Genomic DNA, 15,748 nt, shown 5'->3' on the forward strand with positions numbered 1-15,748 from the left:
GCTGGGAGGCAAGCTTAGATCACCTCTGGGGTGCTAATTGTAAATATGCATGATGTTAATATGAAAAGTAAACTATACAGTGAACACCCTTACCCCATCTCAGTTATATCCGTGTTACTGTAAGCAAACAGACCCAACACACTATACTGTCCTAAGGACAGCCTCACCTGCTACAATATAAAGTTCTCTGTAAAGTGCTCATCGGAGCTAGGTCTGTGCTATGTTAAATACTTGAAACAGAATAATACAATTGAAATCTATGGTAAAAAAATGGGAGAAAGAGCCCATTCAACTATATTGGCCACCAAGGAACATTTGACTATGTACAAATCCACCTGTAACAGACTATCAACGAGCAACATCCAGATCATTCAACATGCCACAATATAAACACCTCTGGTGAATTAAAAAATCTATGGTGAAATAGGGATCTCATTCAAAGGCTGAGGGGCGGCTCTCACTTGAAATCCTTCATACTACTGTGAATGGGGACTGTGCTTGGGGTGAGGCAAGGAACCTATGATTTGAAAACAGGGTGCAGAGGCATGGGCCTCTTCTAAAACCATACACATCTGCAAAACAGATGTAGCATCAAAGGTCCTTGGATGGCCAGTTACTCACACACCACTTCATACAGGACCTTTGCTGGACGACCTCGAGGACCTAAAAGGGTGAGGCTTTTTGGAAAGCTTAAGGGAGACAGCCCCACTGCTAAGTGTGACGAGGGGCCTCTCTAGCTTCTCTGATCTTTTTACCACTGGTGGTAAACCTGTGTTTTGTTATGGAAATAAAGAACCCCTCTCATACTGGTATCGCTAAAGAGAATTGTTGTGATTAGTGATATGAATCATGAAACCAAACAACAAACACAATTGAGTCATATTGTTGCTGTTTTTCTATGGATTGTTTTTCGTAACAAAATCCCATTGAAAAAAACAATTTGAAATATAGAGGGCGTAAGGGGATACAATTAGTAGGGAGGGGTTGGGGTAGTTATAAAAATATGGTGAAAGGGGACTTCGTGGGGAAGCCCCCAAATAAAATAAAAAATGTCAATGAGTTTTTTCACTGAATGTTTTCAAAATCAAAATAACTCCTGTCAATGAAACAACATAAAACCAATGCTGGGGCTAGTTAGTAGGATTGATGCTCCATCAACAGACGTGCTAATTTGGACCTCATCACTGGCAAAGTACAGACTCACCTGGTGTCTGGGCTAGGGGGGAAAAGGCTGTTCTCCTGGGTTACCAAACTTCCACTTGGGAGCAGCGAAGGTTCAGATGAAGAGTCTGTTAGTTCTGGCTGAGGACCTAATGTTGGAGGTGCAGTCACTGTAGCTCTGAATTAAACAAAAAGACATGAACATCGTTTATATGTTTTAAAATCAATTTACTGGCAATGAGATAATTAACCAGGGCAGATTCTAATGCATCCTTACTTATGGAGTGATACCAACATAATACTGATCATTTAAATAGCATGCACCACAAACCCACTTTCCCCCTTGGTGTTTTTGTTGTTAAACTCAGTGGGACATGATTGGCCAATGAAGTATGAAAGTCTACTTCAATTAGAATTTCTGTGTGTGATCTGCACAGTGCATACATATCTCTGCAGAGGGAGACTCAACTCACAGAGCTACCTCCCTGGCTGCTGAGTTAGCCTACCAGCATACAAAGTATTCTGGTTCACGCTACGTCACTGCACTGAAGTAGTCCACTAAAACACCTGAAAGGTTTCTTTTTGCTATGTGGATTTGATTTAGAATTTGTTGGGGAGGAGGGACGATCGTCCCTGCACCCCAAAACATTTAGTTGAGGCAGAGGCCTGGAAGTGTCCAGTAGGGACTCAGGGAGGGTACCGAGGGGATGGATGTGCTGACAGGGGCTATAGTGTGCGGAGAGTGGTGTGTGTTTTTGTTTTAGTGTACACAGGGAACCAAACGCCATCTTAGATAGTGGCAGCCATATTGAAATCAAAGTCTAGTTCTGCACTGCAACGAGGGTTGCGGCTTTAGCCACACACACATGGAAATATGTGTCTGCATGCAAGAATAGGGAATAGATTGTACTGTGGGCACTGATGAGAAAGAACAGGGCTACAGAGATTCATAGAGCCATGATTGTCTTATGTTACCAGCATTCGAATTCAAATCCCAGAAGGCCACAAGGGTGTTGAGAGCTCTCTGAGAAAAGTGATCCCACGAGAAGGAGGGCATGAGCCTCCGACCTTGCATGTCCCAACTCTAAGTAATAGCACTCAGATGCCCCCATTTCGAGACCCCTAGCAGCCCAAGGTACCAGTCTGTCCCAGGCCACCAACCATAAAACTGTTAAACCTCCCCCAATCAAGATGCGACGAGCCTGGCCTTGAAACGACAACCTTTCAGAAGATGTTCTCTGATCCATCCCCAATTCAGAGAAAGCAAGCTGCTAGTGTCGAATCGTGATTGTGCCTTATAGATCAGCTCTTTCCGAGAGTTCTCCTCAAGGAGCCTTATTCTGAGGTGTCTGCACCAAAATAATAAGCCATGAGCATCATTTTAAAAGGGTTTTAAATGCTCTGACTGTTGCCATTAAGGGGTGGCAGACAGTGCACCTACAAATAATCTAATTCCCCACGTTGCTACCTATACCCATCACTGGCCATCAACCTCATCTGCGGACGAAGGGCCACCATAGCTTCCGTACTTCTATGTATGACCTTGCCACACAGTGAAGCAGCATTTCTCCTGATGGCAGTTTTCCTTATGCCCTTGTCACCAGGCACATCTCTTGGTGCCCAGATCACCATCCTCTTCTTCTAGGCCTCCTTGTTCTGGGCAGCTCACAATCGCAGAGGGCTTAAAGAGGTTTTCACAATTCCTTCAACACCATTAAAGGAATAGGCACTTTAGGTGTCATAACTCACTTTTTTCATCATGAGTGATTGTATAGTTGTACCAACAAACCTCATTTTGAACGAACTTTATTATTTCTGGATGTTTTCTTTTTTAAGCGTGCACTTGTTATTATTTTATGACATTTTGGTGTAAAGCTGTCAGAAACCCAAGGAACAGATTGGTGATATCTGAGTCAGTTGCAACTAATGGACTACACTAATCATATGGCTTCATTGACAACTCTGGTTGAGATGCATGAAGGCCATGCCACCAACTCTTGCTAAACACTTCCTGGAAGTCAAGTGTGCCTTGATCAAAGATTTGGACCAAATTCTACATTAAATCTTCAAAATGCCACGATGAAATATGTGTCCCTTTACCTCTGAAGCATCGGGTTACAGGTGCTTGGGGTCTTAACCACAAGCGCTTGGCGTGCCGCCTGCTGCCGTCGCTGAATGGATGCTTCTTCCTGCATAAAACAAAATAAGGAACACATAAGTGGTTGCATACAACATGTCCGAATAGCAACGCAAGATGAACTGCTCCTCCAGCTTAGTCGTGGTTTACATGGACAGAAGCATGAATGTTGACACATTTGTTCCCCCCTTCTAGCCCAGAAGGAGTTGGATGTGGAGACTCTGGGAGAGTTCACCCACAGCAGTAGTACCTTTACTTACATTGTGGCTTCATTGTAATACATTCTAAAATCCCATCACACTAATCACCCCCTGAGTGAGTTTGGATTGCAGTGAAACCTTCATATGTACAAGTATCTCCCTATATCATTCTGACCCAGTTGGCTTCGATGCTGCCAACAGCCCTTTTTCCTCAGTAGCAAGTACAAATAAAGAGGTGTATGAACCGACTGAACCAAAACTGAAAGGGGCAGGAAGCGAGGGCGTGAACGTTCACAGAAGAACAGTCTTAGGAGATAGAATTGTAAGAATCCAAGTCACACCTACCCTTTGATGATAGCTTTTCAGGTTGTGTTGACAGTTGAAGGCATCACCACCATAACTTGTAAACCCTGTAACTAATATGTCATACTAGTATATTTTAGAAAGTCCTGAAAACACCATTACCCACCCCCATCACACCCTTTCCCAGAACTGTCTTCTATTAGAATTGTCTTCAGTCCCACTCTCCAAAAGATCTCCCTGGCTACTGGTAATCAAAGACAAAAATGCCTAGACTGCAAGTATGCTAATGGCCTGTTCGGAAAATGAATGTCAGGATGTTTGGGGTCCTGAGTTTCACCCACACATTTGGGAAGAGCACTAGACCCCTGCAGCGTCGAACAGTGGCAGAATAGGATTCCCTGGCTGTGAAAAATGCAACAGTTTCTGTAGGTCAGTGTGAGCATACTCCATGTGGTTGGGTGCTTTGGGTCTACATTAGGCAACATATGGTACACTATAAAGCCCAGGTGAAAGACCAGGTTTCCCAGACACACTAGCACGGGAGCTGTTTTGGGAGTAACCTATAAAAAGGAGTCCTGTGGGACAGGGCCAAATTCAGGAGGCTGGTGGTTGAGGACTATGGGATCTCCCCCAAACTGGATCCCAACCCTAGTCTCATGTGCCAGATATCCCCCACTGTGCCACACACCCCAAGGGCCAAAGTGCTGTGTTTTATCTTTGGAGAGAAGGAACTTTGGAGATCCGAAATCGCAGGTCTAAAAATCCAGGGCTCCATATACTGTGTGCTGTCTTTACCCATGACTGCAGCTCGTGGGACCCAGCATGGGCTTAGCCCGTAGTGGTTCCCAGGAGCCCAGGGTCAGCCAATGGAGGGAAAAATGCATAGCGCTGAAGTTTTGCCAATGTAAACTGCAACAGGGTCTGTGTCCGATTACACGATGGAGGTTGGCCATCATAGATTCAGACCATGCAGTGGCATGACAGCCGGCTGTACAATCAAAAAGAAATGGGGAATTTGTAGTTCACACTGCCTCAGACCAATCACAAAGCCCACCCCTATCTAGTGTGCAAGTGCCACATATAACACCCTAACGTGGCCAATCACTCACACTGCTAGCCTATAAAAGGGGAACCAGTCAGAGGGGAGGTGCCAGAGATGGATTCTGGATATAGAGAGGCAGGAGTAGTAAGAGTGGTGAAAGAGAGATGGGGTGAGGCTAAAAGAGAGAAGAGGAAAGGGAGAGAGAATAGGTGGTGGAACGCAGAGAGAGCAAGGATGAGGTGGTAAAGAGGCATCAGACAAGATAGGGAGGGAAGAAAAAAATAATCAGCAGAGGGAGAGGGGAAAATGCAACGAACCTGTGGTGGAAGGGAGAGACAGAAGAGGAAAGGTGAGGAGAACACTAAAACTGGTAGCAAAGACCCAAAGTGAGGGCCAAAGCTAGGCCAGAGACAAGAGCCTAAGGCAGAGGAAAAGCTGCAATACCATGGGATCCAACTGTTGAGGCTTGGTCTGATCTTCATCGGATAATCTAGGTTTGCCGGGTGTGGGTGCTTGGTAGCAGAGTCCAGGCGGTCGAACATGTAGAGATGGAGGACCCCTGCTGCCACCAAGAAAGAAGTGTTCAGGACACTAAAGCCCAGAGACTGAGTGACTGTCTGAACATCTGGAGAGGCAGCCTTGAAACAACAGAGTGAGGGAAGGACTGAGGTCCTAAAGGAAGATAAGGCTACATTTGGGTGGCATACTGTTTATCTACCATTTCTGTTTCAATCATTCTTGCACCAGACAACCCTATTTGTGATACAAAATAAAGCTGATACATAGTCTTTTGTTGCTCACTCAGCAGTGTGAGTGTCCAGAAATGCGAGACAGACAAGTAGAGTTTTCTCACAAGTAGCCATTTTATTAAACAATAAGGGTGAGGCAAACACATAACTTTCCCTAGCCTAACAAGGGTTTCCCTACCTATCAAACCCAAAGCTAAAGGAAAATGACCTAATGTCCAAAGATTTCTGTCCCTCACACTCATACAAGAAAATCATACAGGAGTGATGTGGCTGTTCAAACTTCATAAAATAACCTTTAGAGTCAAACAGAGAAATTATAAACATAAATCCTTGTGTCCAGGGTTGAACCCCCTTCCGCTGGATCAGTTCAGGATGTTTCCAACCAAAATGCCAAAAGAAAGAAAGTTCTTTCAATAGCCAAGTTCCACTTGATGTATGACACAATGTTCTGTTCATTTCATAGGCTCTTCACTAGGCAATATAATGGTCTTATTTTCCAATAGGATTTCTCAATCTTCAAGGCAATGGTTAAGGTATCCACAAACCTTTGCTTGATAAACCAAAAAGACTTCTTCATACAACAAGACTGTATACATGCAATATTTCTAAAGATCAGTAAGTCCATCATATCACATTTCTTCTTTATAACCAACACAGTTTTGTCAGGATGAATTAATCATAGTTCAGTAAAGCACCCCAGTGGATGTATCACTTACTTTCCACCATAACCTTCTACCACATTGCAATACTTCAACTTCTCTTCTTCCTGGTCCACTCGCTTGCCAGGACTAACCACTAAGTGTCCCTTTCCTGGTGTACTCGCCTGCCAGAATAAAACTCCTACAACTACTATCAATACTTTGAGGTGAGGTTTGCTTCACACTTTCAGTGCTTCCATCCTCAGTGAGGAAAGTTAAATCAACAATCTTCGGATACTTTTTTTTTTTATTTGCTACAACCAAAGTAGGTTAATAATTTCTTCAACAATGATGCAGTAAACTTTGCACCAGGCAATGCAGATTATATTACTCTGCCCCTTGAAAACTGTCACAAGGAGAGCTTTTCTGTCTCACGGGACAGCTACTTCAACACGGTGTCTGACTTTCAAAACAGTGTCTTCGTTTTCTTCTCCCTCCGTCTTCTGCTGCTTCCACTGCTTTCTTCTAAATGCCTTCACCTGAAGGGGATTCAAATATTTAAAAGCCCCACTCAGGTGTGGATCATCAAAACCACTAGACTGCACACTACAGTTCTATACATCTGAGCCCCTCTTCCTCATCTTAGTATCCAGAGCATAATGGGACTTGAAGTCCCTAATGTTCTGATTCATTTTTTACAACTTTACACTATGTAATTAATAGGGTATGGTCTTCAGGGAAATGATTTAAAGTATTCTCCCATTCTTCCTGATCTCCCCTCATGTGATCCACCCACATAATACTGTCCCCAGGGTCAGGAACAGGTAGCAGCTGCCTTTCCCTCGCCACATGAGAAGGGGTCCGGGGCAGGGTTTCTGGAGTGATCATCTCAGATTAATCACAGCAGTAACGCACACTAGGCAGCCATGCTAATCAACATTGCTTCTAGGCATCTCCCATCCTTGACCTCCATCCAGAGAGTGTGGAATTATCTGCAGAAAAGCAGCTTTGGTACAGAAGCGTGCATATGTACAGAACGTCAGCAGAAAGATCAAGTAAGTCTGCACTGCTTGGAGAATACTTGGAAAGGTAGCTGTGTACAGGTGCACACACCTTAGATATTGCAATTGTGGCATGTTCAGAGCCCACAGTAGATGGAAAAGACTCAAAGCATAGAATTAATGAACCCAACATTGCTTATAGCAGAGATAGATATTTGCAGGGGTGAATATGGGAATGCTTCCAGCAAATACAGACTATGTGTGAAAGCATCTTCGATCTGTCCATAGATCTGACCTTGGGTTGTTAGCTTTGGTTGGGAATGTTCCCTAATGAGTGTGATGTTACATTTGTTTTAATGGGATTGCCCATAGTCACACAGCTGAGTGGGAGATGCAAACAAGCCAGATGCAGTTACTCACATCAAATGGTTATTCACACAACATATTAAAAATTGGGGAATTCCCAAAAGGAACGCCACCACCAAAAGGTCTCTGTTCGGATATAGTCTTTCTTGTTTGCTTTGTGATGGTTTATAGTGGTTCCTGAACCCTTTCGTCTAATTTCTAATCCCAGGCTTATGGGTCCTGCACCCTTCTTCTTAGATGTCTGTTATAGGTTTCTACAGGTGGTCCTGAACCATTTCCTCCAGTCCTCTCTTTACAGATACTACTGGACATGTCTCTTATTCTCCACAATCAGCCTTTGGTATAACAGGACTTTCCCTACAGAAGACAGCTGGAGTCACAAACCGTACCCTTTGACCTCCTGCTGAAGGTCTCTGATGAGGAGGCTTACTACCATCCCCTCTTGACATCCTTCTGGCCTTTCAGTCCTCAAGTTTGTTCTTTCTTCCACTTCTACAGCATTCCTTGGCAAACCTGAGCCTCTTCGTACCTACCTGATATGTTTAACTATCAGGTCTTCAAGCTCCACTCCCTCCTTATCTTCCCAGAAGCAACCTTCAGATGTTCTGACATCCTCCTGACTTGTACTCAAACCACCTGTTACCCACCTTCTCCTCACCTTCCTTCAAACCACCTTCTGATTTTCTCCTATCCTCCTCCAGCAACCACCTTCACCCCATCTAGCTGCCAACCTCTACTCTGGACTCTCCTCACTAACCTTTGTAATACTCTCCAACTAAATTTGAACGGTTGCTCCAACCTCCTTCTCTAAACTCGCATACCAACAGACTGAGCCGGTGGGTCCTGATAGTCCAGTGTCCTCCTCCTCCTGGGCCAGGTTCTTTGTGAGGGGATATACCGGTGTCTTCAAATTAGTAAAGGGCTCGGATTGGTTTACCTCACCAGTTCACTGAGGTAATACAGGGATTTAGGGGCTGGACCAAATCGTCATCTGGCTTTTCCGCCATTTCAGAACAGAGTTCCTGAATCACCTGCTCGGGAAAGACACAGCTCTCTTGCTTTCCCAACGTAGGAACAGTTGCTCTGATAATCCTCCAAGCCGCCCTGAATTCCTACCCCACTGAGTTTGTACCCTGATGTACTAGTGTGACTTTACACCCTGCGGTCCCGCAGTAATTCTGCTCTCTGGTATCAGACAGTTATTCCGCCATGCTGTGATTATGAGGCTGGTGTCCTGTTATCACTTGTGGCCAATACAGTAAATTCCTTACTATGATGTGCCCTAGTGTAATTTACTTGACTGGCTCCTAGATACTGCACCTGACCTAGCAGCATACTGAGTGGTGGTTCTTAAGAAGCCCACCTCCTCTCTCTGGAATCCCTACTCTGAAGTCTGCTGAGGAATCATTCTCACCCACTGTCTACCAGTCACTCACTGCTTCATCCTCATGTTCATTTCCCCCTCCTTGTGTTCTCCTAATCTCTCCCAGGACCGGTCTGTTAACATTGGCCACTGCCGGAGATATCTGCCCGCATGGTGCCTCAGGATTTCATCTTATCCAAAGGGAAACCTCACTGAGACTTTGCCAAAGACACATCGGATAGACACTCTAAGTTGCCCACCAGGCAATCACTCTCCTACCTAAATGTAGCTTACATGCATAAATACACTACATAAAGACCAACTCCTAAAACCTATACAATCAACCTATATACAGCCCTGGCCAATGCATCCTAGATCCACGAGCACACAAGTCTCCCCATTGGACAAAAATGCAACTATGGCAACTCTTGCTATAGAATACCTAGAAACACATCCTCACACGGAGCGCAGTGTAATTCTGCTGCACATGCAACAATACAACAGCATGGACAACTATCATGTTTCCTCCCTCACTACTAGCGAAACCATACCCCTCCGCTTATAGAGATTTTACATTTTAAAAAAAACAAAACACTACTGCGAATTCATATTTTTTTTTTTACAAAAATGCATATTAGGCCATTTATCAAAAACACCTGCGAGCACAGCCATTTGTGAAAAAACACCTGTAAAAATGGGCAGTAAAAAAAATATGCACTTTAAAAATAAAGTAACGCCAATAGTGAGAGATGGACGAAGTGAAATGGGGCATGATGGGCGAAAGTGCAGAGAGGAAGCGAAGGGATAGAGAGCCGAGAGGGAGCAAAGGGCAAGATAGAGAGTAAGTGATGGACAAGTGAGCGAGTGGTGGGCCAGAGCGAACGGTGGGCTAGAGCGAGCTGTGGGCCAGGTAAGGAGCGACTGGGTGCAAAGAGGGTGTGAGCAGCAGATTGGGAGAAAGGATGGGCAGGAGAGGGCTATAAACTGGATCCAAGCCACAGAAGAAGTGTGATTTGTGGAAAGAGTGGGGTACACACTGGGACAAAGAGAAACTGAGAAAGATTGATGGACTGAAGACTGCAAGAGGAACTGGAGAGCGTAAGATGAGAGCTGGGTGTCCCGTTGTGAGTGTGGCAGAAACTAGCACTGAGTGTTGTGACTTGGCAGTGTGACAGTGCTAGGGAATATGGGCACAACTGGCTGGCTGAGAGGTTTGGGTTTAAAAGTTGTATTTTGTATTTTATTAAGTGCCTTAAACCAAAGCACTGTACAGAGGATAAGAAACAGTACAATAAAAATTAATAAACAATAAAATTCAGAAAACAATCACTCAGGTATCTTGGAGTAAATGAGACTTCGGGGAACCACGGAATAAGAAATAGACAGAAATAGAACAGATGGAATACAGAAGCACATTCCAGTGAAGAAGGGCAAGGAGCTCAAAAGAGCGAAAGCGAGATTGAGCACAGGGAGGATGAGGGGCTACCAATAAAATCTGAGAAGAAGAGCAAAGGGGGCGAGAAGGAGTATAGGAAGATATCAAAGCAGTAAGATAACTAGGAGCAAGACCGCAGAGGGATTTGAAAACAAGACAAAGACTATGAAATTCAATTTGAGAATGAAAGGGTATCTATCCAAGAGTTGCAAGCGAAGAAGAAATAGAATCCTGAAATGAAGGAAGACACAAAAGATGGATAGAAGAATTGAATACTGATTTAAGAGGAGCAAGACAAGTACTGGGGAGCCCAAAAAGGGCAGTAGAACAGTAGAAAAGTCTAGTGAAAATGAAAGAAGAATAAGAAGTTTAGATGCTTAAAAATGAAGGAATGGGGGAGCTTTACGAACGTTGAGAAAATGGAAACGACAGGAATGGGATGTTAATGAAATATGATAAGACAAGGAAAGATTAGTGTCAAAATAAAGGGCGAGATTTTGGGCCGTGGGTGAAATTGAGAGTCTAGATGGGGGAAATAAAATAAAAGAAGGGGACGGCTGGGGAGGAAGGGTATTAGCAGGAAAACACAAGACTTCAGTCTTCCCAGCAGTGAGAGTAAGATAGTGGGAAGACATCCAAGATTTGATAGCAACTAGACAAGCAGAAAGAGTATGATGAATTTCAGGAAAAAAAGAGGAAAAGGAAAGAAACATTTGGGTATTGTCAGCATAAAATGTTGAGTAACCCAAAAGAAGAAACAATAGCAGCAAGATAAGGGGTATAAAGAGAGAATGGAAACAGGCCCAAAACTGACCCTTGGGGAACACCATGGGCCAGCGGGAAAGATTTACAAGACTTGCCAGCTAAAGAAACTGAGAATGTTCTATTGGATAGATAAGAGTGAAACCAGGACAGAACAGACCCCGTAAGACTGAAAGAAGAAAGTGAAGCCAGAAGTAAAGAGTGATCAAGTGTCAAAAGCAGCTGATAGATCTAGAAGAATAAGAAAATATGAGTGTTTAGAATATCGTGCAGAAAGAAGGGATTTAACACAGAAAGAAGAGCAGTTTCTGTGGAGTGGAAAGGATGAAAACCAGACTGGAATTGAATAGATGAATTTGAACCAAACATGGAGATCTGAGTGTAGACAAGACGTTCTAATAGTTTAGAAAGATAAGATAATAAAGAAATAGTAAAGAAATTAGAAACAGAAGATCAGCAGTGGGTTTCTTTAAGATTGGAATGATGGAAGCATGCTTAAAAGACGCAGCAAAAATAGAGTTAGAGAGACAGGGGTTGAAAAAGGAAATGAGATAAGGTCCAAGAAAAGGATATACCTTAGGAATAAGTGCAGAGGAATAGGACCAGTGGGGGATGCGGTAGGGTGAGCTTTAGCTGATAGAAGAGAAACATCAGAATTAGAAATTGGAGCAAACTGAGCAATGGAAGTGTGAGGAGTAGGGGCAGGAGGGGTAACAACTCTCGGTGAATTAGAAGCTTCAAGGGAATTGTTTCTTACCTGTAACTACATTTCTCCAGTATTGGTATCTTTCGTCAGGCTGGGCACCCTCGGTACATTTATAAAGACGTTTTCCATAGGAAAATATGTTGACACTTTTGTGTCCCATCTACGTCGTTTTGGGCTGCTTACGCCTGCCCCAATAGGACTTAGCCGTATAAATACCCCCCCCCCCCCCGCGACTCCCTTCAGATTTTTTACCCCCACAAAGTAGTCTGGTATAACTGTTTGCATAGAGGGGAGGCCGGCGGGCGCATGTGAATCCATGAAAGATACCAATGCTGGAGAAATGGAGTTACAGGTAAGAAACTATTCCCTTCTCCAGCATTGGATCTTTCATGGATTCACATGCTCAGAATAGATTGTATAGCAGTACTCCTGATTTGGAGATGTGTATGCAAACCAATACCATCATAGCCATACATGCCCTTTGCCATGGAAAAAAACTTTAGTCGTTGTATGTTAACATTAAAACACATATTAAGATACATTGATAGAAGGATATACCCCTGTATAGGGCTTACCCTACCGAAACAGATGACGTAGGACTGCTCGTCCCATCTGTATATCTTCTGCATGTTGTTGCTCGAGGCAATAAAGGCGGGTAAATGTATGTGGCACCGACCAGGATGCCACCTGACAGATATCTCCCAGCGGAATCCCAGACCACAATGCCGCCGATGACAAAGTGGATCTCGTGGAATGGGCTCTTGGACGCTTTTCTAGCGGCTTCCCCGCCTTCGAGTGGCAAAAAGCAATCGTCGACGAGACCCAGCGAGCCAGTCCTTGTTTTGAGATTGCTTTTCCCTTTGCCGAAGGGCCATAAACCACAAATAGTTGTTTTGTATCTCTAAAATCTTGAGTACGATGAAGGTAAAACGTTTTTTCGCGACAGATGAAGGAGTTGCGAAGAATGTCGGCAGTACAATAGACGAATGCTTATGAAAGACAGTTGGAACTTTTGATATGAAATTAGGGTTGGTTGCCAACACCATTTTGTCTTTTAAAAATCTCAAACATGGAGGATCAATGACTAACGCCGGTAGTTCCGATAGTCGTCGTGCGAAGTAATAGCCACCAAAAAGGCCAATTTCCATGATAAGAATTTTAAAGATGACAATGATATAGGCTTGAAAGGAGCTTCCATTAGTTCTGCCAGTATCAGGTTAAGACTCCAGTTCGGAGGAAACTTTTTAGTTGGGGGAAAGGTATGAAATAAGCCTTTCATGAAGTGTTTAACTAACTGATCACTAAACAGTGGCGTTGAATGTCTTTTACGAGTGAACCTTGAAATGGCTGCCAGATGAACCTTTATCGAGGAAAAAGACAAACCCCTTTCTGCTAAGTGTAGCAAGTATGGAAGAAGCTGTTCTGGTGCGATATTCAGGGGATCCAGTCCTGGTTGATCCTTGCACCACATGCAGAATCTCCTCCATTTACATGCATACGCAGAGTTAGTGGACGGAGCTTCCTCAGGTAGAACATTGTCATCGTATTGTCTGTCAATATTCTCACGACCGATCCTTTTATGTGTGGTAAAAAAGACTTCAGGGCCCAACGTACCACCCTCAATTCCAGCACGTTGATATGAAGGGATGACTCTTCCGACGACCACAGGCCTTGCACTTGCAGGGACTCCAGATGCGCTCCCCATCCAGTCAGAGAATTATCCGTCACTAATGTCATTTGAAACTCTGGAACCTGCAGAGGCATCCCTCTCGATAGGTTTTCGAAGAGTTGCCACCATGGCAGTGCTCGAAGAAGCCCGTTGCTGATAGGCAATTTGTCTGACCAAAGCCCCCGACTCTGGGACCATCGGTCTGCTATAAATTCTTGAATTGGTCTCAAAGAGACAACAGTTGTTTACTAAGGGAATACACGACGCCATGGTCCCTAGTAGTGACATATATTTCCTTACTGGCACCCTGGTGTTGACTTTCCACTCCTTTGCCTGTATCCTGAGTTTGTGAACTCTCTCCACAGATGGTTTCACCAATCCTGACTGCGTTTCGAACTCTGCACCCAAAAACACCAAGTTCCTTTAGGGAGTTAAGGAGGACTTCTCGAACTTGATCGGAAAGCCTAACTGTTGCAGAAGTTGCATGGTGGCCTTTAGACTTGCTTGCGCTATTATTGGAGACGACCCCTTACCAACCAATCGTCTTCTTAACCAAGCTGCTACTGGAGCCAAACACTTTGTGAACGTCCTGGGAGATGACTTTAGTCCGAATGGGAGTACTTTGAATTGATAGGGGGTTCGTCCGACTACTAACTGCAGACATTTTCTGTGTCGTCGATGCATTGGTATATGAAAATATGCGTCCTGTAGATCTAACAACGCCAGAAAATCCCCCGGCTGGATAGATCGGATAACTTCCTGAAGCGTAAGCATCTTGAACTTCAGATTTTTTAGAGTCTTGTTGAGATCTCGAAGATCTAGAATGGGGTGCCACTTGCCGTTGGTTTTTTTTGAACTCCCTGACCTCTCTCGGCCACCGGGACCAATTCTATAGCCCCTTTTTGTAGCATAAGCACCACTTCTTGTTGTAATATGTGAAGATGGGGCTGCGCCAAAAATACAGGTGGAATGTGCGGTGGCATGCTTTTGAACTGCAGAGAGTGGCCTAGTTTCACTGTGTCTAATACCCACCGGTCTGATGTTATATTCTCCCACTCGTCGACACGGCGAGACACTCTGCCTCCCAGGACATCCTAAAGCTCGTCATTGCTGGGTCTTTGACTGCTTGTCCTTCGTGGACGATGAATAACCTCCTCTTCTTCTTGAAGCTTGATAGTCTCGTCCTCTTCGAGCAGTTTGGGTAGCTCGTCTATAGCCTTGAGAGGAGTACGATGGCCTACTGAAGCCCCGTCCGGTAGATGTGGCATCGTTTAGCCCCACATACTGGAACATCTCTCTGCCGTATCTCGCCATAATAGATAGAGAGTAGGCTGCCTTTACCGTTGTTGCTCCTACCGACACTACCTTCTTGCCAAAGGCATCTTGCCTCCTGGCCTCGTTGTCCTGGGGAGGTTGTACATGTTGTGACCTCGCCTTTCTTGCAGCAGTTGCCGATACCACCGATTCCGAAGAAGGTTGAGAAGACAAACATTTGGAGTAGACTCCGGAGCTTTGAATTTTTTTTCCAGTCTACCTTTAGTCACAGGCTCCGAACACGGATGGCGCATTGTTCGTAACCCCTCTTGCCATACGTGATCTAAAATTGGGACCGAAAACACAGACATCCTCCTCTTCCCCATATGATCAAACAAGAAACAGTCTTTCTTTTCTTCCTCCTGGGCCAGGCCAAACTCGGTACATGCCTTAGCCATCATTGTGTGGAAGGAACCGATGTCATCCGGCGGTGATGGTTGAGCTGGACTTCCTGGAGCTAGATCTCAGCCTCCGACTCCCATATCGGGTCTCTTGAAGGGGATGATATGTCTGATAAAGACACTCATCGTTCCAACTCGGACTCTGGTAGTTCTCCTTCCTCCACCTGTGAGCGTGGAGGATGTTCATCAACTGAAAGGGCTGTTGGTACCTTAGCCATTGACCGGGGGACAGGACCTGGCTCGTTGTCGGCTGGCATAGCATGTACCACTGCAAGAGCATCAACTTGAGGCAACTTCGCATCCAATCAGCTCAATAAAGTCTGTAATGTGGACAATACCTCCAAGGACAACACCGCTTGGGGATTGAGTAGAGGCGTTGTAACTGGGATACTTCGTCCACTCGAGACTGTCAACGAGCTGACCCCTGTAATCCAAGCTCCGTTGGCCCAACCACCGGTTCACGGTCATCTTCTACGGTCTATGTTGCAACAGGGTCTCTGG

General features: G+C 44.6%; 1 protein-coding gene across 1 annotated transcript in view; it reads right to left on the reverse strand.

Annotated features, from left to right (window-relative positions):
* LRGUK (leucine rich repeats and guanylate kinase domain containing) overlaps positions 1 to 15,748 on the reverse strand; it is a 477,106-nt gene that overhangs the window by 18,918 nt on the left and 442,440 nt on the right. The window contains exons 17-18 of the mRNA XM_069629624.1: positions 3,262 to 3,350; positions 1,205 to 1,339 (exon numbers count right to left, since the gene is read on the reverse strand). Of these exons, the coding sequence (XP_069485725.1) occupies positions 1,205 to 1,339; positions 3,262 to 3,350 (224 nt within the window). The remainder of the gene's footprint in view (positions 1 to 1,204; positions 1,340 to 3,261; positions 3,351 to 15,748) is intronic.

Source organism: Ambystoma mexicanum, chromosome 12 (genome assembly GCF_040938575.1).
Source record: "Ambystoma mexicanum isolate Mex_15411 chromosome 12, UKY_AmexF1_1, whole genome shotgun sequence".
NCBI lineage: Eukaryota > Metazoa > Chordata > Amphibia > Caudata > Ambystomatidae > Ambystoma > Ambystoma mexicanum.